Source organism: Astyanax mexicanus, chromosome 14 (genome assembly GCF_023375975.1).
Source record: "Astyanax mexicanus isolate ESR-SI-001 chromosome 14, AstMex3_surface, whole genome shotgun sequence".
NCBI lineage: Eukaryota > Metazoa > Chordata > Actinopteri > Characiformes > Acestrorhamphidae > Astyanax > Astyanax mexicanus.
The window spans coordinates 43,693,438-43,719,551 of NC_064421.1; the positions used below are offsets into that span (position 1 = coordinate 43,693,438).

General features: G+C 37.6%; 2 protein-coding genes across 2 annotated transcripts; both read right to left on the reverse strand.

The window, feature by feature from the left end:
- Positions 1–8,080: 8,080 nt before the first annotated feature.
- Positions 8,081–10,214, reverse strand: LOC111197448 (DELTA-actitoxin-Afr1e-like). The gene is made up of 3 exons (XM_049463926.1): positions 10,165–10,214; positions 9,005–9,144; positions 8,081–8,822 (listed from the first exon to the last, which is right to left on the reverse strand). Exons 2-3 carry the CDS (start codon positions 9,139–9,141, stop codon positions 8,408–8,410), a joined length of 552 nt encoding a protein of 183 aa, XP_049319883.1. The 5' UTR covers positions 9,142–9,144; positions 10,165–10,214; the 3' UTR covers positions 8,081–8,407.
- Positions 10,215–15,160: 4,946 nt separating this feature from the next.
- Positions 15,161–24,374, reverse strand: LOC111197449 (uncharacterized). The gene is made up of 4 exons (XM_022686845.2): positions 23,889–24,374; positions 23,753–23,811; positions 19,360–19,531; positions 15,161–17,180 (listed from the first exon to the last, which is right to left on the reverse strand). Exons 3-4 carry the CDS (start codon positions 19,524–19,526, stop codon positions 16,718–16,720), a joined length of 630 nt encoding a protein of 209 aa, XP_022542566.2. The 5' UTR covers positions 19,527–19,531; positions 23,753–23,811; positions 23,889–24,374; the 3' UTR covers positions 15,161–16,717.
- Between the last annotated feature and the right edge of the window lie 1,740 nt (positions 24,375–26,114).

The window sequence follows — 26,114 nt, forward strand, 5'->3', positions numbered from 1 at the left end:
TCAATGAGCACTGATCAGAATAAAATTTACTGTGTAATAGGAACATAGTCTAGCAAAAACAATATAGAGATTTAATCCTCTGTTAATAAACCGGACATATTTAATTGACAGTCATATTTAGGCGCTAATAAAAGAAGTATCTCTGTTTGGGTTATTATCTGAAAACCTAAGGAAAAGCAGTTATTTTTGATAAGGACACACACCCATTTTGCAAATAAATGGTTCCATTAATTAAAAGTTATTTTAAGTTTAAATGTTAACATTACTGTGCTATTTCATATCAGTACAACTAAACTAAATTGAATAAATAAAACTGTGTTTTTAGTAGACGTACTAGTAGACATTAATTAAACATATCCCAAAAATAACATTTATATTGTCTTACCTTTATCAGGATATACTTAGTTTCTCAAATTCGCTCAAGTAAAATCAACTTATCAAATGTTACAGTGCAGGATGAATTAGTTATGAAAATCTCTGGTACTTGCCTCGGATGTTTTAAGGTGTACTTGCAGCTGGAATTGGTGATTTTAATGGTGACATTTCGATCTGTGAATTGGAATAGTTTTCCAGCAATCATGCCAACTTGAGCCATGGGTAACAACACGTCTCCCCCTCGCCTTGCAGCTGCAGCTACAGCTACAGCTCCACGAATCATTGCCTGCTAATAAAAAATAAATAAAAATAAAAAAATAAATTCACACAAACGCAAATTCACACAAAAACTCCCTCACCTAATATTATTTACTTATTATTGGCCTGTAGTCTGCTGCTAACTCCAGCTAGCACCGCTGGAGCAGCATTAGCATAACCTGCTAACCGTGCTAGCCATTTGACCATTCAGAGTTTAGTATTATTGACCCGGAGTCTGAGTGTTTTTTTAACACCTTGTTAAAACAAACTACGTGGGACGAAACGCTAACTAATATTGCCCTGGTTTACCAGAACAATCAGGGTTCCTTAATGTAGTGCTGTTGGGCGGCATTAGGAGTTAGCCGCTAATGCTAATGCTCCAGCCTTAGTGTAAATCTGTAAATCTAAGCTTACTTTAAATAAACAGAAGTGCTTTACTCACCCAAATGAAAAGTTTTCAGGAAAGAAGTGTAGATCTGTGTAGATTAATATTCAGAGCTCATTTGACTTGTCTGACTCGTTTGAAAATGTTTTTTTTTTTTAAGAATTACAGTTTTGTTTACTTAACTTAGCCTAGCTAAGCGACATAGTGACACCCCTGATTCTAACAAGTGCCACTTAAAATGTGCCTTATACTCCAGTGCGCCTTGTGACTGAATATACACCAGAAATTAGAAGTTTATTAATAGTTCTCCTTATAATCCAGTGCACCTTATATTGTGAAAAATACGGTAAAACAATTTATCCTGCTTTTGTTGGATTAATTATGAGGATTTGATTGAAATCAGTGACAAGAGCTTTAGTGAGGTCAGGATGTTAGATGTTTACCTCCCCATCTTACCTTCAACCCATCCTAAAAGTACCGGATGGATTTCCATCATTTCAGAAAACACAGTTCTAGATCCACACAGCTTAATGGAGCTAGCCCCTGCCTGGCATTAGGCATATTTGCAGAAAATAAAAAATGATCAAAGTAATGAAAAAGGTGCTTTCAAACCTCAAATAATGCAAAGAAAACAAGTTCATTTGACATTAGGTGCCAATAGGTTTATGTGTATCTGCTCCAGAGACTCCTCTTATATTAGCAATGCTTCTCTACAGGGAATAGAAAGGGTCTGTGTGCAGTTACAACATATGTGTATGTAATGGATATAACGTCAGTAAAGTAGATGAATGGACTGATTCAGAAGCAGTGCCACAAACATTTGGAAATACTGTAGTGTTATACATTTTACACTCTTTGAAAAGGAATAATCACTTTGGGAATTATGGGATATTTGCGATGAACCTTTAAAATGGTAAAATTATGGTTCTTTAGACCTTTAAAAGGTTCTGGACACTCATCTCCATCACAAACAATTCCCAAATAATTCCCTAAGTGGTTATTTTATGGTATCACTCACAGAACCATTTGAAGCACCTGTTGTATGATTGTGTAACAGCATTAATTTAAAGCTAATGCTTTCTGTAAATGTTTATGTTCACTTAAAATACATAAAGAAAAGAGATAAAGGACATACCTGATCAGAGGGGCGCTGTCAGAAAGAAAATGACTGATAATAATCCAGAGGTGAGGAGTTTTTCAGATGAGTGTCAGAGATCAGCTTTCCTTTGTTTTCTAAAAGAGTTCAGGCTGGTGAAGACCTCTAAACACCAGAACAAAAAGACGGTACTCAGCGTGCGATTGGCTGTAGAGTAAAGCTTTACCGAATATGGAACTGGCATTACAATAAGAACAGTGAGAGAATAAGAGAAAGTAAATGGGTAAATCTGAACCCCAACATGTGTTTTGTACACAGCCTAGACGCTGCGTCTTCAACCACAAAGGAAGTTCAGCACTTTGTACACAGGAAGTGCGGTGCCAGCTGCCCCTTGTGAAAAGATTTTTCTCACGCACATTTTCTGCAGAATTAACCTTTTCTAGTGCCAACCCTACACTAGAACACAGTTTATCAACCTGTGGGCCACTTAAAACCCTCTAGGGGTCCTCTGTGCTCTTTGTAGGTACATTTTTTTTTTTTTTAATGTGTGGCAGAAAAGTAACACTACTCATCACCCCGAACACACCATCCGCTCTGTTAAACATGGTGGTGGCAGCATCATGCTGTAGAGATGCTTTTCTTCAACAGGGACAGAGAAGCTGGTCAGAGTTGATGGGAAGATGGATGGAGATAAATACAGGTAAATTTATTTTACTTAGCTCAAACCAAATGAATGTATGACAAGAAGATTTTACTTTAGATACTTCCTCTAATTTGCAGCATCCTGCGTGATCATAAGATTCACTTCTCTTATTCCAGACATATTCTTTCCTCTTTTAAGAGAAAAGGACACCCTAAAATTCAAAGATTACATCATCTTTTTGGTCACAATTTTGCATGGTTCAGCAGAAATAGGGAGATGATTACATCATATATGAGTTGTTCAAGAACATTCTGCCCCTCCTCACCCCCCACGCCCCCAAAGAAAGGGTTATAAAGTTAGTAGTAAGGGAGGTGAGAGCCAGAGCATGCTCTCATCTTTCTATTCTCTGTATTTGTCTTGTAAACTGTTTGTCCTAACATTTTATATATGTCTTTGTCCTTTACTATAAATATATTTTCTTATCACAATGACTAGTTGGCTCGACTCATTCAAGTTATTCTCATCCCAACTCAGTGACCAATTTCCTCCACATGGGAAAAAAAAATACAAAAAGCTATCTCAAAGATTTCAGCTGTCAGTTTCCACTGTGAGCCCAAATTTATTCACCCTGCCCATTTTTAAAGAATTATTGCACACTTCTGTACATTCTGTTTTCGTCTGCTATATGATGCAATTACTGAAATAAATATATGCTGATCCGAACAACCAATTATAAAGGAAAATTATAAGTCATGTGTCAGGATTGCAGCAGCAGGAAGGACTTGAGGCGGACGTAAACGGTGGTAAATTTATTTACATAGACAATAAACAAAAACTAAACTCAAAACAAGATACATTAATAGACAGGACTACTGGAATTGACATAGAATAAACTATAAAACAGAAAACAAAGAAACAGCAATCTGACGGCGTGAAACACACACAAGATCAGACAACCACATGCTCAAACACAGGGGCTTAAATACGCACAATGGAAATGGGAAACACCTGGGATCACTGATGAGGGGGCGGAGCTACAGATTGAAACAGGTGGGAGCACTAAAGACATGGGCGGAGACAAGGGGAGAGCCATGTGCTCTGAGGAAACAAACAAAGGAAGGGAACAACATGGAGGCTGACAAGGGACAGGACAAGGACGTGACAGCATGCCCAAACCTTTTCAAATTAAAATTTTTATTTTCTTTTTTTTTTTTTTTCATTTTACCTTGCAACAGTTTAGCTTGTGAAGCACTGCATTATTAACATGTGGCCACTCAACAAACTTGTGTTTGTTGGTAATGCCACTACCAAAGCTACCAAACAAAACATTCTTCCTTGCCTCAACCGCCGAAACAAGGACTTCTACTTCGCAGTATCCAATTTTTTTGCTTCTTAGAATGAATGGGGAATCCCACATATAAAAATTAATTGAGTGATTTGCATGGACCTTTTATGAGTAAATGTGGGCAGTACTGAGATGACACGCAAATTTCACTCCAAAATCTACACAGAGATTTATTAATGAGGCCCCAGGACTTTACAAACAAGGTTGTGTGAGCAGAGAAGGGCGTGTAAGGGAAGGTCTTATAAATCAGGTTGAAGCTGGTGAATATTACGAGTGAGATACGAGTAATAAGTGTTTCCTGCTAGAACTAGTGCTGAAGCTTATAGTTCCCAGATCTGAGCGTCATTGATAATCTGTGGATAGGCCTCAAAAGAGCCATGGGGAAAGCAAAAGAAAATTGTTGATAGTTGCGAACTTTGTAAAACAGGAAACTAATATAAAAATATATCCAAGGAATTGAGAATACCAATCAGCAGTGTTCAAACTCTATTTAAAAAGTGGAACATTGAGGATTCTGTTAAAAAATCTAGTCACGGTCAGGGTGACCAACAAATATTTCAATTTAGTTTGTTGTCAGGATTTATGTAGTAATTTTTTTTTTTTGCTTCTTAATGTTTCGTTAATTAGCCATGTTTTAATTAACCATGTCCAGTTGTGTTTTAATTGCAGTTTTTGTGTTTTTTTATTTTTTATTTATTAAACCTGCATGCTTTAAATAAAAGTGTCAAATGTTCTAGCTCAGGTAAAAGTTAATTTAAAAATGATATTCAAAAAAACGAAACCAACAAATTTGACCTGCACATTTAAATTTAATGGGAATTTTACATTTATGCCCAATACCATTTTACCACTTGGCCCTACCACTTACCCCTACTCCTCTGTTTTGCGTGTGCACGCCAAGGGGTAGGAGTGTCCCGATTCTCGTTAGGTTGGAGGAGTAGGGGGAAGGGCATGTTAACCCTTTATACGGCGATTTTTCAGATACAAACTTTAAACTGAGGGGAATGAGAATCACTGGTAAGATGGTGAAACAAGCGACTAAAGAAACCCATAAATGTAAATATTTTCCTTGTAAAAAGTGGTAATTAGCATTATATTACCATAATTTAATGAGTAGTTTCAATGTTTTAGGTACAAATTCCTCATAACAAGTATAAAAAAGATTGCTAGTAGTTTGTCTCAGTAGCTAGCAAGCTAACTGTCCCATTCCACCTTATATTGTGCATCAGATGGCAGGGGCTGCAGCATTTAATGCGGCACCAAAAAATAAAAAATAAAACAAAAGTAGGGGTGTGACGAGACACTAATATCACGAGACGAGACGAGACGAGACATGACATTGGGTTCACGAGAACGAGACGAGGTGAGATTTAAAAATAAAATTTTAAAGAAAATGTCAAAAATTAAAAATGGCTTGAAAACTAGAGTTTTATTTGACAAAATCATATAACGCAAACTTAACAGACTGGTTTCTCTCACACATTGATTCTATAAGAAATAGAAAATAAGAATAAAAAATTAAAATAAAACTTTTCTAGGTCTTATATAGTGCAAACAATAAGTGCAAACCACAACCAGTCATATTTAGACTATGGTTTGTGTTTTTTTCTCCTAAATCTCTTGTAATTTAACTATGAATAACCATAACCAGTCATATTAAGACTATGCTTGAAGTGCAAACAGAGACAGAACATGTTTTTAATACAGTACAGAGCTAAGGGATTAGTACAACTGCCTATGAAACAGTCATCTGTAGGATTTACTTACAGTATTTATATATGGTTTGTGTCTTTGTGATGTGGTGCAAGATGAACCATCTGCAGCTGAACATCTCCAAAACCAAGGAGATGTGCATAGACTTCAGGAGGTCCAGGCCCTCTGCTCAGCAGCCAATCTCCATCGAGGGGGTCGACGTGGAGGTGGTCAAATCCTACAAATACTTTGGTGTGCACCTGGACGACAGGCTGGACTGGTCAGTGAACACTGACTCCCTCTACAGGAAGGCTCAGAGCAGACTGTACTTCCTCAGAAGGCTCAGGGCTTTCAACATCTGCCAGAAACTCCTCCTGATGTTCTACCAGTCTGTGGTAGCCAGCGTCCTCTTTTACACTGTTGTGTGTTGGGGAGGCAGCATCAGCAAGAGGGATGCTGGACGACTGGACAGGCTGGTGAGGAAAGCTGGTTCTGTGCTGGGATTAGAGCTGGAGTCCTTAACACCACTGGCAGAGAGGAGAGCCCTCAGCAAGCTGCTGAACATCATGGACAATGTTCACCACCCTCTGCACAGCACCATCACCAGGCAGAGGAGCTCATTCAGCAGCAGACTGCTGTCCCAGTCCTGTTCCACAGACAGACTCCGAAAGTCTTTTGTTCCTCAGGCCATAAGACTGTTCAACTCCTCTCAGCACAGCAAACTAAAGACTCTGTGAAACTTTTTCATTCCGGCCACTCTGGCCACACCATGGACACACCCCCAGCTTTGGACACACTCTCAGACTTGCTGATGCCTAGAACACTTTTTATAGTTCTACCATATTTTGCACTAGTAGCTCATTCACTAGTTAATTCATCTACTGTTTACGTATCTTTTGCACTGTTTACGTATCTTTTGCACTGCTTAATTTAAGTTATTATATAACTGTGTATTTGCACTTTCTGTTTGGCTGACATCCGTTATCCTCACTTTATGCACATCAACTGGTGTTCACCGTCTATTGTGTTCAACTGCACTACCTCCATTCTCCATTACACACACACACACGAAGACTGTACATTTACATTTACACTGTATATTCTATTTCTTATTTGATTGTATTTATATGTATCTTTATATTTTATATTTTATCTTTTTTAACTTTGTGTATTGTGTAACCTGCTGCTGGATGCCAAGAATTTCCCCCCGGGGATCAATAAAGTATCTATCTATCTATCTATCTATCTTGTTGGTCACTCTGTTACCGTTTATTGTTTCCACTGGAGCCAAAATGCAACCAGATATACAACTTAAAAGTAGCAGAAGCATCTTCTATATCAGGGGTATTTAATTAGATTCTCTCTGTCGCGCTCAGCGTGACTAGTTTCCGCCTGTTCTCGTTTTTCCGCCCGTTCTCGGGCTCCCTATCTCCTTATAAAGGCGGTTTTTCACGGCCGCGGGACCGCGACCCTGACAACACGGGTTCGATCCCGCGTGAGGAGCGGTGTGTTTATTTATTTTTTTTTTTCCTTACCGCGTCTGCACAGATCTGATTGACTGGAGAGAGCGTTTGGTGATCTTACCCCACACGTGATTGGTCTGCGAGTTTACTGCGCCGCACAATTAAATCCTTCTCAGTAGTTTATCGGTTTGGGTCCGCGTTGGACAACGTTTGGGTCCGGACCGTGGTCCGCCCATTAGTGACCTCTGTTCTATACAAATGCTCAAATTTCCTCTTCTGCTGAGAGCTGCTCTCACACTCGCTGCTACTGGGTTGCCAGATCCCTCTTAAAAAGTCCACATTAAACTGTTTTTTTTTTCTCTCCCGCGAGACAGGTTTAAGCTTGATGAGAAATATCGTCACAAATCTCGCGAGATCTCGTGGCACGATATCTCGTCACACCCCTACCCCTAAACAAAAGCTAATCAAAGCTAATTTCAGCTCCCCATCACAGAGGAATTAAGATCCCCCTTTTTTTAGAACATGCATTAATCCCTAAAGTTAGCTAGTTAAGTGCTGCAGAAATTCTTTTGTAACTGTGGTAGCGTGGGTGGTGGGGTCAGGAGGTACCTCAGGAGGTACCTCTGTGAATAGCGACTTGATGAAAAGAGGCGCTTGGAGCAGTTGTAAGCTGTTCAGCTGACGTGAGTTTATTGAGAAAAAAAGGACAATACACGATGTACACTTTATACTAGGAGTAAGCAGAGATACGTGATAACAGATAACACTTACTATATCAATGCATTGGAGGTGAAAATAAGGAGTAAAGGAGGCAGAACAGTGGTGAACTCAATCAAAGCTCTTTATTCGAAAAGATACATAAACTAACACAAAATCCCTGCAGGATCTGTATGGTCTCTGCTCTAAGCATGCAATTATAAAGCACAGACAATGTAGTATTAATATTTAGACACTTAGCGTTGCTGTTACAAATAGAACATAGTTTGACTGGTTAAAATTATTAAAATCAAATTTGATGCCAAATCTGACCAACAAAAAAAAAAAAGAAAAAATGATTAAGCTGAGTAAATATCTTTATTAAAACAACTTTTTTAGCAAAGTAGATCCTATTCTGGTTCCAAAACTGAATGGAACCTTGATGTTCTTATCTCTATTTATCCGAGAGTTCCACCTTTATAACTGAGTAGCCCTGAGGAGACATTGTTCCGCTCAGATCAACAGTTTTTGAAGAGTATGTTAAGACACTTCCTGTACCCTTTTCTCTTTTGAATGGGCCACGTTCATAATACATCTGGTAGTACAGATCATAATTACAGGATTTGCCTGCTTCATAAACGCCCAGAGCGAACCAGTTTTCATAGTGGTTGTAGTTAAAAGGCACAGAGAACATTATGGCCAGTTTTTCAGGGCGGTGGAGTTTGTCATCAGGAAGGATCTTGTAGGTCAGGACTCCAACAGCACCGCAGGCAGTGTGTCCAGTTTTGCTGAAAGAGCAAACTTCCTGTGTGTTTTTATTGATGGTCGGCTGTGGAGGACTGCTGCAGAATCCGCTGTAGGTGTAGACACTAAATATATAGAGAAATCGTTATAATTCATATACCAGAACACACACCTGGAGCAGGATTTTTTGTTTGTTTTATCTTCGTGTCACTTTGCTGATTATAATAAATTTTGAGCAGAAACCTAGTAACAAAAGCCTTCTAAAAATTATATTAGTTTATATAACATTAAAATGATTAGTACTTGCCTTGGTTCTACTAAGGTGTACTTGCTGCTGTAATTGGTGATTTGAATGGCGACATTTCTATTTGTGTTCATGGACTGGGAGATTGTCTCAACAGTGGTGCCACGCAGAGATGCCCCAGCGGATGCATGTTTAGACATTATCTGCAAAAGAACGCCATTAACACATCAACACAAATCAGCATAAACCTGTTCACCTCTGATTATTTAATCCCTTCTTCAGAATAGGCTTTGTTTCCTTTTAATAATTTAAAAAGTAATTTCTAAAGTACTATTCATTACATACTAGTTTTTGTATTACTACCCCCAAACTCCCACGTGTCAGCCCTTACAATTATTTTACATAGATCAAAATAGAGTGTTTGTGGGGTTTAAGATAGCAATGAGCATCACAACGTGCCTTGCGCAGGGTGTAAGAAGGCTCTACATCACATATTTCAAAGAATTAACAGCAGCTAACTACGCTAGCTTATATTACTGTATGTACCCTGGTGAAAAAAAAATACATAAAATATATATAAAAAATAACATGTAATACATAAATAAAGCATGTGTAACATGTTAAAGGATAGAAAAAAAGGATAAATGTATAAAAGTGCACAAGTGTGGAACAGCATAGCTACAGAGGTTTAGGAAATAAGAAATGTTCTGTTAATTTAACAGTGCGTATTGTTGTTTAGAAATATGTTTCCGCAGTAACTAAGCTGAATTATTTGCCCAAGACAAATATAATAGTTTTATAGGCTTTATATATTGCATCTTATCTACCTATGCAGAGAAGAATGACTCGTCCAGGGTTGAATTCATTTGCCTTGACACTGAGGTAGTGACAGAGGTTTTTTACTCTAATATGAAACACTAATGCATATTATAAAGATTAAAAGAGCTTTGAAAAACAGAGACTGACTTATCAAATATATATTAAATATTAAATATTTACTTACTTTTTAGTCTCTAACCTAACCTCACTTTAGAATATGGAATATATTAGTGCATTAGTGATTCATTCAAAAAGTACAATATAATATAAAATATGAATTTAAAACAAACGTAAAGGCAGTTTCATAGCAGCTTTCAGCTTCCACACCTTTCTCTATAATATCACCTGTAAGAACAAAGAACATCCTCGACACACAGCTAATATTTCTGGAGTTATGGACGTACCGGTCTGAAGAGGTCTCCCAGTGCAGTCTACAGGCCTCCGCTGTGATTCTGCTGGTGAACGTTCTGCACCAGATTTAAATAGCTGCTCTCTAGGAAGGATGGGCACGGAAACTAAAGTTCTAAACCTTTTAGGTATTTTCCCTACTTTTACTTTTACTTTATCTTTTGAGATCAGTTTTGAGATAACTGAGCTCCAGCAGCTGTTTAACATAGTTGTCTAATTCACGTTGCACCATACATCAAGGGACGGCAATGTACGAGGTTGAGTAATTTGAGTGAAATATTACCCCAGGGAATGGCTTGGCCAGCGTGCCTGTGGTTTACAGGCATGTACTATTGGAACTGAATAGACAATGGGTACTAGATGAATGGGACATTTTATTTTTTTATTTTATTTTTTTATTTGTGCTGACATTAAACATCTCTCGATCTGCAGTTTATATGGACACCAGGAATACATCACAGAAGCTAGAGCTGGGTGATATGGATAAAAAAATAAGATAGCATTATTTTTTGTTGAATGGTAATATACAAATACAGCTCTGGAAATTAAGAAACCACTTCAGTTCCTGAATCAGTTTCTCTGAACTGAGAAAAGTGAGATCTGCACTGCATATCGACAGGAACTGTACAAAATTAGACTTAATTTCCACTTGACATCAGGTTGGAGGTTGGAAAAAGTTTTATTTAGAATTTTAGAAAAAGTAGAAAAGTGCATTTCCTGCGCAGCTAACATGGTTCACACTGATCGTTAAGGCACAGTATCATAGGTGGTTTCTAAGCTGTGGCTACATGGTGTTGCTAGGTGGTTGCTAGGAATTTGCTATGGGATTCATGGTGGTTGCTAAGTGGCTGCTAGGCCGTTGCTAAGGTGCTGACATATGGTTGCTAAGTTGTTGCTAGGTAGTTGATATGGTATGGCAATTGGCTTTAGTAACCTTGGTGGATGCATAGCATTGCTAGGTGGTTGCTGTGGTGTTGCAAGGTGGTTGCTAAAAAAATTTCTATGTTATGCATGGTGGTTGCTAGGTTGTTGCTAAGTGGTTGCTAGGTGGTTGCTATGGTATGGCTGTTGGCTGCTAACATGTTGTTAATTGGTAGATAAATGGTTCCTAATGTGTTAGGAATTCCCATTAGTGATCATAATGGACTATATCTTATAGCTTCTCTGTGTTTGACTAAACTGACCCAAACACAATACAGTAGGAAAATCCAATAGACTAGAAGACTGTAGGTTTACAAAAGTGAGAAATGTCTGCTGGAGCCGTTTCGAAACATTAACAGTATAAAACTCAGATATGTACTGTCATGACTCACCCAGAAGGAAGTGTTTGAAGCAAGATTACATGCCACATGTGACATTTGACAGGATTGAAGAACAAGGAAAATAGGGACGACACACCTCATAACAAGTAAAACCACAAGAGGCGGAAAAATAACATGTAAAGTATAAAGGATGCCTGGGGGAAATATGGCAACCTCGAAAAGAATGAGGAAAAAAGACAGAAATAAAAAGTAAAGATGAGAAACAAAACAGAAAGATAAAGAAAGAAAAGGCAGAGACCTGTGTCTTCTGTAAATAATAATTTTAATATTTTATATAACCGCTGTATATATATATATATATATATATATATATATATATATATACATACAGTGGAGCACGAAAGTATTCATACCCCTGGCAAATTTTGACTTAAGGTTACTTTTACACAACCAATTTTATTTTTGACCGGAAACAACACAGGCATCTCCCAGGAGATAATACGATGGTGTACAAGAGGCATCATTGTGGAAAAATATATTTCTCAGCTTTTATTCACATTTGAACAAAAAGTGACAAAAAATATTTTTTTAATAAAAAGTCCAAAATTATTTATACCCTTCTCAATAATTAATAGAAAAGCCTTTATTGGCTATTACAGCAATCAAACGCCCATCAATCAAACGTATTTTTGCCCATTCTTCTTTAGGGATGAGCTCCAACCCTTGAGGTTGGAGGGTCTCCTTGCCATTACCCTGATCTTTAGCTCCCTCCACAGATTCTCAGTTGGATTCAAGTCAGGACTCTAGCTGGGCCACTGCAAAACGTTAATGTTTTTGTCCGCTAACCATTTCTTCACCACTTTTGCTGTGTGTTTTGGGTCGTTGTCGTGCTGAAATGTCCAGTGGTTTCCAAGGCCAAGTTTCTCTGCAGACTGCCTGATGTTGTTGTTGAGAATCTTGATGTATTGCTCTTTTTTCATGGTGCCATTTACTGCAATTAAGTTTCCTGGTCCATTGGCTGAAAAACACCCCCAAAATATTAGGTTCCCACCACCATGTTTGACAGTGGGGATGATATTCTTAGGGTTGAAGGCTTCTCCTTGTTTTATCTGACCATAAAACAGAAGACCAGAACTCTTCTTTGTCCAGATGAGCATTTGAAAAAACAAGCGGGCTTTTGTGTGCCTTTTCCGGAGAAGTGGCATCCTCCTTGGTCTGCGCCCATGGAATCCAGCAGTGTGCAGTGTTCGTTAGACTGTCTGCCTTGAGATGTTGCCACCAGCAGAGCCCAGATTCACCAGAATGGCCATGGTGGTGATTCTTGGATTTTTTTTTACCTCTCTCGCTATCCTCCTGGCCAGCACAGGTGTCACTTTTATCTTCCGACCACATCTTCTGAGATTTTTCACAATGTGGAACTTCTTGTATTTTCTAATAATACTTAGCACTGTAGCCACTGGAACTTGAAAACATTTAGATATGACCTTATAGCCCTTCCCTGACTTGTAAGCGGCCACAATGCACAGTCGCAGGTCCTTAGTGAGCTCCTTTGTCTTAACCATGACTGTCTACAAACCAACTGCAGAGAGCTGCTGTTTTTCACCTGTTGAGTTGATTAAAACAACTGTTCCCAATAAATCAGGGTAATTAGGAAGCTTTTAAACAGGTTGGACTATTTGGAATGGTATAAAACTTTGGATTTTCCCATAGACTGTGTCGGTTTGCAAAGGGTATGAATAATTTTGGACATGTCACTTTTTGTTCAAATTTGAATAAATATATTTTTCCACAATGATGCCTCTTGTGCACCATCGAGATGCCTGTGTTGTTTCCGGTCAAAAATAAAATTACTGGTTGTGTAAAAGTAACTTTAAGTCAAAATTTGCCAGGGGTATGAATACTTTTGAGCTTCACTATATATATATATATATATATATATATATATATATATATTAGGGGTGTCATGATTTCGATATTTCATCGAAATCAATCAAAATTATGTTATGGTCTCGAGCCTCGAAGTCAAAAAGAGGATCGGCGATCACTCCCTCTAAGCTACACAAGCGCAGTTGGATCAAAGCTTAGATTTTTCTTTTTAAGATTATTATTATATATTTTTTTAATTTATTAGAAGTCAAAAACACTTCTTAACCAGGGAAGCCAGTAATTGTGAGGGGCGCTGAATATAAGTTGTAGTCATGGTGACACCTTATTATTATGTTTTTCTACAATAAATCTTTCAAACATTCAAAAGAACAAGGAAAAGAGGGACGATAGATCTCATAACAAGTAAAACCAGAAGAGGCGGAAAAATAACAAAGCCTGTCTGGGGGAAGTATGGGCACCTCGATAAGAATGAGGAAAAAAGACAGCGAAACTTTTTTTTTCAGGAAGAAAAAAGTAAAGATGATAAACGAAACAGAAAGATAAAGAAAGAAAAGGCAGAGACCTTAGTCTTCTGTAATTAATAATAAATATATTATATGCATTATTATATAACAGCTATCTAATATTCTGAAGCTGTTAATGGGTGGGTAAACAAATATATATATATATACTGTATATACAGTATGGAGTTTATCAAGTGTTCATAGGGGGCTCTTGTGAGTGAATTCAGGAGGCTTTTATTGTCATTACATCTGAATACAGGTACAAAGTGTTACGAAGTTACATGAGCACCCATGTTTAAGAAATGGGACACAGTGTCCAAAGGTCCCCTACACCTGGGACCAACTCTTACTGGTGGATTTAGAGAGTAAATAAAATGCCTATACAGCGTCCTCCATAATTATTGCCACGCCTAGTTAAAATGTGTTAAAAGCCTTAACATAAATATATTTTTTATTGCATAATCTCACGCTGAAAAAAATAGAAAAAAGTAACCCTCAACTTAAGCCCTTAACATTTTCTTGGAAATAAATATATTTGAACCATTTATGTCATTTCTAATGTAGTTTATGAAGTGGATCAAAGTATCTAGGAACCTTTAATTAGTAAATCATCACTTCTTGTTTCCCTGAGGTATAAATATTTGCACACACACAAAAGGATAACGAAACTTTACTTTTATATTAATTAATTTTAAATTTAGAGTATTCAGAGGTGAAATGAGTTTTATCTTTTTTCTTTTTGGAAGGCCCTGCCTCTGCTTTCCTTTTCTTTTCTTTTTTTTTTGAAAAAAAGCCTTTATTTGACAGTTACAATATCACAAAAAATTGCACAACATCAAAAACATTTCATATCATATTACAATAATTATTAATATTGCCTCCGCCATGATCTGCTTTCTCTCACTCACTGAACAAATCCCGTCCGGGAGGGGGGAAAAACACTGCCCGCCCACACTAAAAACTGATTGGCTGTCTCACAGACTCTTTGCAGAGAACAGGCCAATCAGATCCCTCTCTGTTTTCTCTCTCTCCTTCCCACACGCGATTAGAGAATAAAAGTCTGTGGCCTGTGTGCGCGTTTGGGGCACTCGTTCTGAATTCCGGGAGATTATATGTGACTCGCGGGCATCAGGGAGCCGCTACCGAAATGCGGGAGACTCCCGCAGCTTCAGCTTCTGCAACTCCTGCTGCATTTCTCAGCATTTTTTCATGTGAAATGGCAAAATGAGACACAATACCATGACATGGTGTTTCAGTGTATGTTACATAATTAAATACAATGTCTTCAATACCTAATCTGCATATAGTCAGGAACTATAAAATGCACACTTGACATCAGGTTGGAGGATAGAAAAAGTTTTATTTTGAATTTAAGCAGTCATTCTCAAAACAGCAGAACAGAAATCTTTATTTATTACATACATTTTAACCTTAAACATGTTTAAAGCCTGAAACTACACATGTAAATATTGGCGGTCTGGATAACTCCAGAGATTTAATTACTTTAAATTAAATTTAATTAAGAAAAAAAGTAGAAAAGTGGATTTCCTGAAGGACGGTTGTGCAGCTAATATGATTTACACTGATCGTTATGGTACAGTATCCCAGGTTGTTTTTAAGCTATGGATATGTGAATGCTAAGGTTTCTAGGTGGTTACTAAGAAGTTGCTATGGTATTCAAGGTGCTTGCTAAGTGGCTGCTAGGTGGTTGCTAAGGTGCTGACATATGGTTGCTATGTTGTTGCTTTGGTAACCTTGGTGGATGCATAAGGTGTTGCGAGGTGGTTGCTAAGCAGTTGCTATGTTATGCATGGCGCTTGCTAGGTTGATGCTAAGTGGTTGCAAGTTGGTTGCTATGGTATGGCTGTTGGCTGCGAACATGTTGTTAATTGGTGGCTAAATGGTTGCTAAGGTTTTGCTATCATATAGCTGTTGATTGCCATTACATTACATTATATTACATTACATTACATTTGGCAGACGCTTTTGTCCAAAGCGACTTACAATAGTCAAGTACAAAGTAATAGGAATAAGTAATATGAATTAAGATAAACCATTTTTAGATAGGGCTTAAAGGAGGTCGAAGGGAAATAAAGGGATAGAGAAGTGAAGGAGGGGAAGAAGGAAATGAGGTTAGAAGTAGTTAGTGTGTTAGAGGTGTTAGGAGAGTAAGTGCTCTTTGAAGAGCTCAGTCTTCAGGAGTTTATTAAAGATAGTGAGAGATTCTCCTGATCTGGTAGTAGAAGGTAGCTGGTTAGAGGTGTTAGGAGAGTAAGTGCTCTTTAAAGAGCTCTGTCTTCAGGAGTTTATTAAAGATAGTGAGAGATTCTCCTGATCTGGTAGTAGAAGGTAGTTAGTTAGAGGTGTTAGGAGAGTAAGTGCTCTTTGAAGAGCTCAGTCTTCAGGAGTTTATTAAAGATAGTGAGAGATTCTCCTGATCTGGTAGTAGAAGGTAGTTAGTTAGAGATGTTAGGAGAGTAAGTGCTCTTTGAAGAGCTCTGTCTTCAGGAGTCTCTTAAAGATAGCGAGAGATTCTCCTGATCTGGTAGTGGAAGGTAGTTTGTTCCACCATTGGGGACCTCTGTATGAGAACGGTCTGGATTGCATGTGTGAATGTTTGATGATTGCCAAAGGTGATGCAACGGAAAGGGGTGAGTTGCTAAGATGTTTCTAAAAGGTTGTCAAGGTGTTCCAGGTGTTACATGGCAAACAAACACGCAGATAAAGGAGAATTCTAAGAATCGGACGACAATATGCAACCACAATGCAACACGCAACCATAATAAAGCACTTTAAAATGATTGGTTAAAATGTTTAATATTTGAATCATAACCATTACACATAAAAAACATACCCTGGGACCAATTTCATCAATTCCAGTTTCTGCCACCAAGTGTCTACTTTATCATTATGTAATTTGGATCGTACGGATAGTTTTGGTGTGTCTCCAAGTCCCAGAACTCCACCTTCATAATGGACCTGCCTGCAGGAGACATCGTTCCCTTCACGTATGCGTGTTTCCCCAAGAACTTGATTTCGCTGCCTGTGCTTTTGGCTCTGGTGAAGGAGCCGTTATCGTAATACATCTGGTGGAACAGCTGCTCGTTGCAGGAAATGCGATCTTTAGAGACGCCCAGAGCAAACCAGTTTTCGTACAGGTTGTAGTCGTACGGCACGGAGAACATTATCATCAGTTCTCCAACCCAGTGTTTGTCTTCGTGTCTGCAGATCTCGTAGGTCAGGACCCCGACGGCTCCGCATGCTGTTCCTGCGGTTTTGGTGAAGGAACACGCCTCGATCGTCCTCTTCTGTATCGTAGGCTGAGGGGGGTTGTGTGAATATCCACTGCTGGTGAAAACCCTAACGTACCGAAAGAAACATAAAATATTCAGCATCAGTATTTACAGACACTTTCACTTTTTCATCCTGTCACTCTCTGGCAGTAATATCAGGTTAAAATGATGATAAATCAATTATATTTGTATTACTTATACTGGTATTAATTATCTCAGTTATTTATATTGTTGCAATCTGTGTTATATGCCTAAGATTCATATGGTATGTTTTTTTTCTCACGTTTGAGTGCATTCCTGATGTTTTATTCTTATCACACATTTCCTATACTGCGTGCTTGCTTTCTCCAACCTTAGAGATAAGTCCACACTCACTTTCTTTTTCTGTTCTTCACATATGCGCACACATAAAACTAAACCTGTGGATAGAAGTAGCATCTCCCCTCCTTTTGTGTTTCAAGAACCACTCTATAATTGGCATATAATTGGCTTTTGGTATTATAAGGATAGGGACCAGGGACGTGCAGAAGAATCTTGAAGGGCAGTTGCTCTAACCTGAAGAAAGGCCCCCCCCCCCCCCCCCCAAAAAAAGAGTCTCTCTCTCTCCTGTATTCGTCTCTTTTCAGTGGGCATTTCGAATTTTCTGCATTAACACAACGTGCATGTGAATAATTCGAATAGTGCTTTATGTCCGTCATTCTTCTTGCTTGATAAAATGAAATGTTATCAGCTGCATGTAACTCAGTTTGGTTAGCCTCCCACAAAACAACCTGAGCCATGTAAAACGTTGACTGCAAGCTAGCTGGCTGTCTGGGTTTGTTTTGTTGCTACCTAAACGTGGCGCAGTAGGTGGCTGTCAGATTATTTAGGATCACTAAACGTCCTAAACTCCACGACATCGGATTTTAGAGAAGTTGATTGTGATCATGTCTTGTAATACTGTGAAGGCTACACTTTAAGCTCACATTCAGGGCAGTCGCTCGACTCCCACGCCATCTTCAAACTCCTGTCTCTGCTAGTCGGCTGAAGCTCCGCCTGGTCTTGTGCTACACTTTTTTTTTCCTAGTGAAGCATGCTGCGTGTCCCCCGCTACGCCCCCCCCCCCCCTTTGCCTCTCGAGGTGTCTGAATTTGAATGATTTACTCTGAAAACTTTGTTTTACGAAACTTCAATCAAAATGACGTATTATAAAGAAAATCTTGCTGAAATATGCAATCATATTTGCCTATATTATTTTTTCCCCTCCCTCGGAAGGGCAATATCAGCCAAGGACGGCAAAAGGGCAGTTGCCCAAGCACAATGGGCCATAGCGTCTGCAAGTCACTGATGGGGAAGCATTCTCCAAACTTTAAATATCCACAACAGGCACATCATATGGCAAATTACTGTTTAAATATGTTTTGTTGTAAAACTGTAGGCATCTTGGATTACCTACATTTAACAACTAAGACTTCTAACATGTCTTAGTATGTTATAAAAAAGTTATTTCCTTTTGGCTCCTGAGTAACTTTACTTTAATGATAGTAGATTGGTCCTAATAAAGTGGCCAGTAAGTTGAAGCACAATACAGGTATAGTGGTCCTAATAAAGTGGCCAGTGAGTGAAACTATTGAGAAGGTGTTTCTAATAAAGCAGCCAATGAGTGGAAGCACAGTAAGGGTGTTTATAATACAGTGGCTGGTAAGAGGAAGCACAAGAGCATAGATAGCATAGTTTCTTTTTTTCCCCCATTTTCTCCACAATTTACAATTACTCAACCCACTCACTAGGACTCCCCCTATCACTAGTGATACCCCAACACAAGGAGGGTGAAGACTAGCACATGCCTCTTTTGCTACATGTGAAGTCAGACTCCGCCTCTTTTCGAGCTGCTGCTGATTCAGCATTATCAAGTAGCATCACAGCGCTAACGCTCGGAGGAAAGCGCAGCAACTCGTTCCGATACATCAGTTCACAGACCGGTAGCCGATGGCAAGCTACATGAACAGGATTCGAACCAGTGATCTCCCGATCATAGTGGCAGCACTTAACCTTTAGAGCCAGTACAGGTGTTTCTAATAAAATGGCCAGTGAGTGGAAGCACAAGAGTAGGGGATAATAATTGGTATATTGTAAATTACTGTATAAAGAAACTCATTAGGCATAAGTGAATAACTGAATTAATAAATATAAGGACAAATAAACTGTAATATATATATATATATATATATATATATATATATATATATATATATATATTTACTAACCTCGGGTTTGTTAGGATGTATTTATGGCTGAAATTGCTGAGCTGAATTGAGATGTTCCTGTCGGTGCGTATTTGCTTGGATATTTCCTCGATGGTGGTGTTTAAGAGGGATCCTCCCACTACAGCTGCAGCCGCTGCTGCAGCCGCCGCAACTGCTCCACAAGCCATTCTGTCTGCAGAGATCAGAACACAGTGACACTAATCAGTTAGGAGGGCTCTATAATGCTTTATAGAGTTCCTATGTCAAAGTACGTGTCAGCTTTATTTAAAGAGTACATTAAAATGCTCAAATAAACAAATAAACATGCACAAAAACACACAAACTGTAATACACAACATGACATGTAGGGGGTGCTCTTCAATGCTCATATGATCCAAAGGCTTAGCAGATTCTTGAGAACAATGTTGAAAGTTGAAGTTAGGATGGGGCTGGATATTGCAACAAGACAACAACCCTAAACACTAAACTCTGCACTACAATACACAAAGTACTGGTCCCTTCCAAACGGACTTGCACTACACACCCAATACCTGCACTACTGATATACTTGCACTGTAAATATGCACTTTAATTCCCCAAATACTTCACTTTACCAGCCTTAAACTATTATACCTTATACCTTATTTGCACTACCGTTATACGGGTTCTATTTATACTGTCATTCCATCTCAATCACCATCAATATTGCACTATTGTCTTTCGTCTTACGTATGTTTATTGTGTCTTGTTGTTTTGTACATTTAGTGTCCCCCACTCTTTTAGATTATATATCTTATTTCACCCCTACCACTACTGCACCTTGTTTCTGTCTCATGTATAGAGGGTTTTCCATCCACCAAGTTTTTGCGCATTTTGAAAATGCGCATGAAAAAAGCTGGATGGAAAAAGTCAAAAATTCGAAAAAAGCCCCAAATATCGCAAAACGATTTTTACGCTAGGAGGGGGTGGAAAAGTTAGAATATCGCATCGCCAAAATTCGGAAAAACTGGATGGAAAAGGGTTTTTCGCATAAAAAATGACGTATCAGGCCTCAAGTCATGTGATTCTGTACCATGTGATCAGACATGATCACAAGTTTATTCGCATAACTGTAGTGAATGGAAACACGGCTTAATTCGCATTTTTTTCTGCCGAAATTTGGAAATTGCGCATTCTTTTTTCGAAAGGTTTGGATGGAAACCAGACTTATGTCTATTTGTGTCCCTGCTTTATTGTACATATAGTGTCTCCCATTCTCTCTTTTATTATATCTATTATCTGTACTTGCTGTAAAATTTGTGAAGGAGAGTAACGTAATTTCAATTCTCTGTATGTCCTGTACATATGCAGTTTTGACTATAAAACTACTTGACTTGAAAACCTACTAAAGCATTCATGCAGAGGAACAAGTACAATGTTCTGGAATGATCATCTCAGTTCCCAGAACTGAATATTATTGAAAATCTGTGGTGTGATTTAAAGCAGGCTGTTCAGAAACCTGAAATTAAACCTGACTGAACTGGAGATTTTTTTGTAAAGAAGAATGATCCAAAATACCTTCAACCAGAAGCCAGACTATTATTGGAAGCTATAGGAAGAGTTTCAAGAACTATTGCACACTTTCTGTAAATCCTATAAACTTCATTTTACTTCTCAAATATCACTGTGTTAATCTGCTATATAATATATTTAACCGAAATCGCTGATCCAAACAACCAATCATTTATAAAGGAAAATCATGAAAACACTGTCATACTACTGTATCTTTTGGCGCTCCACAGAGTTTTACTCTAGTGTCAAAAAAATACAAATGTAACTTAATGCTAGGAAAATTACAGTTGAAAAGTGAATTAATATTTTAATGCAAGCGGATTTCAGATTTTTCTGAGGTCATCTAGTGCACCACCTTGGGATGCATCAAGTACCACCAGTGGTAACCGCACCACAGTTTGGTCTAAACAAATCCTTTTCTGGGTTCCAATTAGAATGACTAAACTCAGTGCAATGAGATAATCAGAATCTATATTTTATTAATATGTAATCTAGATATGTTCCAGCAAACAAGTGTAGTGTGTTTAATATTGATACTGGACAGACACACCCAAACACACACACTTACACACACAGCCTTTATATTAGTTCAGGCTTAGTGTCCTTGAGTTAAGTACTGGCACTGTATGCACAATAGAACACCCAAAATCTCAGATACAGTGTCCAAATCTAATACTAAGTATAAATAGAAACACATTTCACAGTGAGAATAAATTAATTTACAGTACTAATTACAAAATGACACTAATTTAGACATTAGTTATCAATAAAAAATAACCAATGTCTGCATTCATTATAATTAACAGAAGACAATTACAACATACTTATGCATTACAGCTGAGTAATGAGTAATGTTTAATAATATTTAAAGTAGTGCCTATTAATAATAAGGTGTATTCTATTTTATAAATTAGATTTTCCAGCAAACAAATTATAGGAAAAATACTGTACATTTATTTAGGAAAGCTTAGTGTAAAATAGTCTGGTCCTTTACCCATGGCTTGGATGTGGTAAGGGACCTGGGGGCTTTACTGTCACCCTGCAACTCCCTGCCAAAGTTTTCCTGGAAACTGGTAAACTGGGTGGGGCAGGGCCAGGGTTGCCAGGTCCTACAAAAATATCCAGCCCAAAGATCTAAGTCTAAAGTCTAAAACTCGGTCTTCAGAAGCTTAATCTAGCCCAAAATATATGTCTGTCACACGTTAGAAGCAAATTACAAAACAACTATTTTGTTTATAAGGGGTTTGTTATCAGTATTGCTATTTATGTTAAACATTATTTTTTTATTAGTTTTTATATCCCAGTCAAGAACATTTAATAGTATCATAATTAGCAAAAAAAAAAGACTTTTACTTATTTTACTCATTTTTTTTTTTCATCACTTTGTGATTGTGGTTACATTGTGATCTCTCTCTCTCTCTCTCTCTCTCTCTTTCTTACTTTCTCTCACTCTGTCTTTCTTTCTCACTCTCCTTTTCTTGCTGTCCCTTATGTGGTTTTTTTGTTCTCCTGGTTCTTATTGTTGTAATCAAGGAAGAGGCCAAAAAAACGAACCCTGCCACCCCTGAAATTTCACCCGCGACTGGATTTTCAAACAATCCCAATTTGGCGGAAAAAACGTGAACCTGGCAACTCTGAGCAGGGCTTTAAAAAAATATAAACTGCTGACTTTGCTGAGCTCTGGTCCACCCTCAACCACATCCTACTGGTGGAGAAGCACATGAAGTTGGCATTTCCTTTACTGCAAAGCCGTAACTTATTGTACTGTTCATTCACAGCGTACAGCTACATATCATTTTACAGTACGTCATTGGCAACTAAAGATCTCAAACATTTAAAATTCATACAGTTATGATAGGCCTAAAAATTGTAATGATTTCTTTATTCCACAAATTGCTCTAAAAAAGTTGTGATACTCTGTAACTTGCTTACAGTAAATTACTAATGTTACTATACAGTAATATTCTGCATTATTTCTCCACCATAAATTATTGCAATTTTACAATCCTTTTCTGGCAGAGTTTATTTACTATTAACATACTGTAAAATTTACTAAAAAACTTTTGGTAACACTTCCTACAAACCCTGTATTCATATGACATGCATAATACCTTATAATGACTGTAATACGCCTGTATAATAACTTATAAGTACTTACAGCGACATTCATAACACATTATAAACTACAAGTATAAGGGTTTACAAAGAAAGGGCTTATAATGCCTTATAATATCTGTTCATTAAAACATTGTAAAATATAGTGCTGTAATGCACTATAACAGATTTGGTATATTTTGGTATAGTGTATTATAATAAGCAGCTATGATTTCTCAAATCAAGCATTTATATAAGTGTGTAACACATTATAAAGCCTTATATACAGTCATTACTGTCAAGACATTATAGTAAAGGCATAATAAAATTTACTTTATGTTTATAAAGCATATGAAAATTCCCTTCACTTAAAGTCAGTAATGACTGTATATAAGGCTTTACAATGTGCTACACACTTTTATAAAAGCTTAATTTGAGAAATCATAGCTGCATATTATAATGCACTATACCAAAAAATAATCTGTAAAAATCTGTTATAGTGCATTACAACACTACATTGTACAATGTTCTAATGAACAGATATTATAAGGCATTATAAGCCCTTTCTTTATAAACCCTTATACTTGTAGTTTATAATGTGTCACTTTAAGTACTTATGAGTTATTATACAGGCTTATTACAATCATTACAAGGCATTATGAAAACAGGGTTGCCAAACTTTTTAGAGTGAGTGAATGAAAAAACAAGAATTTCATTAAATTACTATTTTTTTTTTGGAGTGAAATGAACGAAAAAAAAAAATTCGTACCTTTTTGCCCACTTCGTATCAGCTCCAGCAATCCAAGCGCTTCACCTCAATCTCACTCTCTGAAACAAATACAGTTCTTTTCAGGTTAAATGTAATAGATGCATTTAGTAATAAAGAGCTATAAAGAGGAGCTTACCTTTCCATCAGAGTGTAAAAACCCTCATTGCTTACCTCTGGACTTAATATTCGCTTGTAAACTGTGGGCTATTGTGTTTTATATACTCCACCCTAAATTTTCCGAACTTACATAACTTATTTTCCCTCTTGTGATAAGATTCAGTGAGAGACAGCTTCCCAAAGTAAACAAACTGGAGCAAACCCATGCACAGTGTGGGTAATCACACAGGCTGGCACATGTATTCAGAGGGTATTACTAATAAAAGAGGTCAACTGTGACCAATCCAACAGTGGTGATGAATTAGGTGTCGGAAAAGACGCCTACTTTATTTTGAAATACTGCATTCCTTCAGTGAAGGTGTAACCTTTTTAGATTCTCTCTGATAACTACTGTATCTGTTCTCATACTCAAAACTGACCTTTTATGGTTATTATTTATAGCTGGGAATGGGCTGAGTTTCAGCACCGGACATGCACACACTCGCAGTCTGGAAAGAGTGGAATTTTTTCAGCAGTGAGAAAGAGACGTCTCCAGATTCTGACGTCTGAAGACCGTTTGAAAGATTCTTTTCCAGAAAAGTATTTATTTTGTAGGTAATAAAATAAATTATGAAGTAAAAAAAAAAACAGGAATGTGATTTCAAACACATTCCTGTTTTTTTCAAACACATTCCTGATTACAACATACCTGTCAAGTTTTAGATTTAAAAATAAGGGATATTTTCCTCTGTCCGCTTAAAGCCGTCCCACCAGCCCAACGAAGGTTCAGTATCCCTTACATTTTAAGACAAGTTTACAAAAAATCTAAAATAACCACATGTGAACCACTTACACACTACAATTAGATTACCAGAATCTGAAATGTTGTGGACATTCCTACATATGTCATTCTGTTAATACAGCCAAATTAAAAAGCCTTTTCTAGATATTTAAAAAAAAGTTAAGATTTCATGTCTTATTTGGCATAAATGCATTCTTTTATATGATAGATTTTTTATTTATTTAATGGATTTAAAATTGACTGTTGGTGACCTAAAAATAGTATCATAAGCTTTTACTAAAATGACATGGACCAGATATATTCCATCAGTAAAAATGAGTCCTAAGGGGTCTACACAATTAATAATTTTTAATTAATACTTATTTCTTTTTATCACTCCACCCCTGATCAGTTCAGTTAATTTCGGTCCTCTCCACATTTCTAGTTAAACTGAGTCACAAGCTGTATTTTTTTATTTTAATCTGTGTGTTTTATTTCGGAGACGAGTATTTTTAAGCAGCCATCAGAAAATCTCATCACAGTTTACATGATTAGCCTACCGTTACCTTTCTTTAAGAATTTATTTAAAAATCGCTGTATATCCATATATGTTTTAACATCAGCAGCTCCGACTAGCTGCCTGAACTCACAGCGACAGGGGGCTTCCCCACACTGACCCTTCTTTGCAAGCTGATTGGCTGTTTCTCCTGAAAGGCGGGACTTTCTCCTTGAACCGGCTCCACGATTGGTTAAGAGACACAGAGCGGTCAGTGCCCTGTCTCCTCAATAATATATATTTTTTTATTTTAAGACAATACGGGAAATTAACGGGAAAACACTAATACGGGAGGACGGCGGGAAAGAGGAGTAAAATACGGTAGTTTCCCGGCCAAAACGGGAGACTTGACAGGTATGGATTACAGTGATGATGTGGTACAAATACAATGGCATAATTTTCACAATATAAAGTGCACCGGATTATAAAGCGCACTCTTACTGAATATCTATTTTCTGGTCTATTTTCGTACATAAACACATTGGATTATAATGTGCATTATACGACATTAGTAAGGAACAGTGGTGTAGCCAGGTTTTCTTTCTAATTCAGCAGGTCTTGCTGCTGGGTGGTGGGCGGCTAACTAAGTTAAGCGAAGCTAGAAACTGTAAAAACAAAACTGTAATTCTAAAAAAAAAAAAAATAAAAACATATTTTCTTTAAAAGTCAAATGAGTGCTGGATATTAATCTACACAGATTTCTGTGAGTAAAGCACTTATGTTTATTTACAGTAAGCTTAGATTTCCAGATTTCAACAAAGGTTGGGCGCAGAAGCATTAGCATTAGCGGTTAGCCGTGGTTAGCGCTAATAAATGCCACCCGACAGGGCTACTCTGAGGAACCCCGAGTGTTCTGGTAAGTCAGGCCGACATTAGCTAACGGTTCATCGCACAGAGCTTGTTTTATCACAGTAAACAAGCTACAGTCT

What these genes read in the sequence shown, in the direction of transcription:
- LOC111197449 (XM_022686845.2), bottom strand. Translation starts at nt 19,526, where the DNA reads ATGGCTTGTGGAGCAGTTGCGGCGGCTGCAGCAGCGGCTGCAGCTGTA. An exon ending in TACATCCTAACAAACCCGAG is followed by an intron (nt 17,181 to 19,359) that starts GTTAGTAAATAT and finishes TCGGTACGTTAG; the next exon opens with GGTTTTCACCAGCAGTGGAT.
- LOC111197448 (XM_049463926.1), bottom strand. Translation starts at nt 9,141, where the DNA reads ATGTCTAAACATGCATCCGCTGGGGCATCTCTGCGTGGCACCACTGTT. An exon ending in TACACCTTAGTAGAACCAAG is followed by an intron (nt 8,823 to 9,004) that starts GCAAGTACTAAT and finishes CTATATATTTAG; the next exon opens with TGTCTACACCTACAGCGGAT.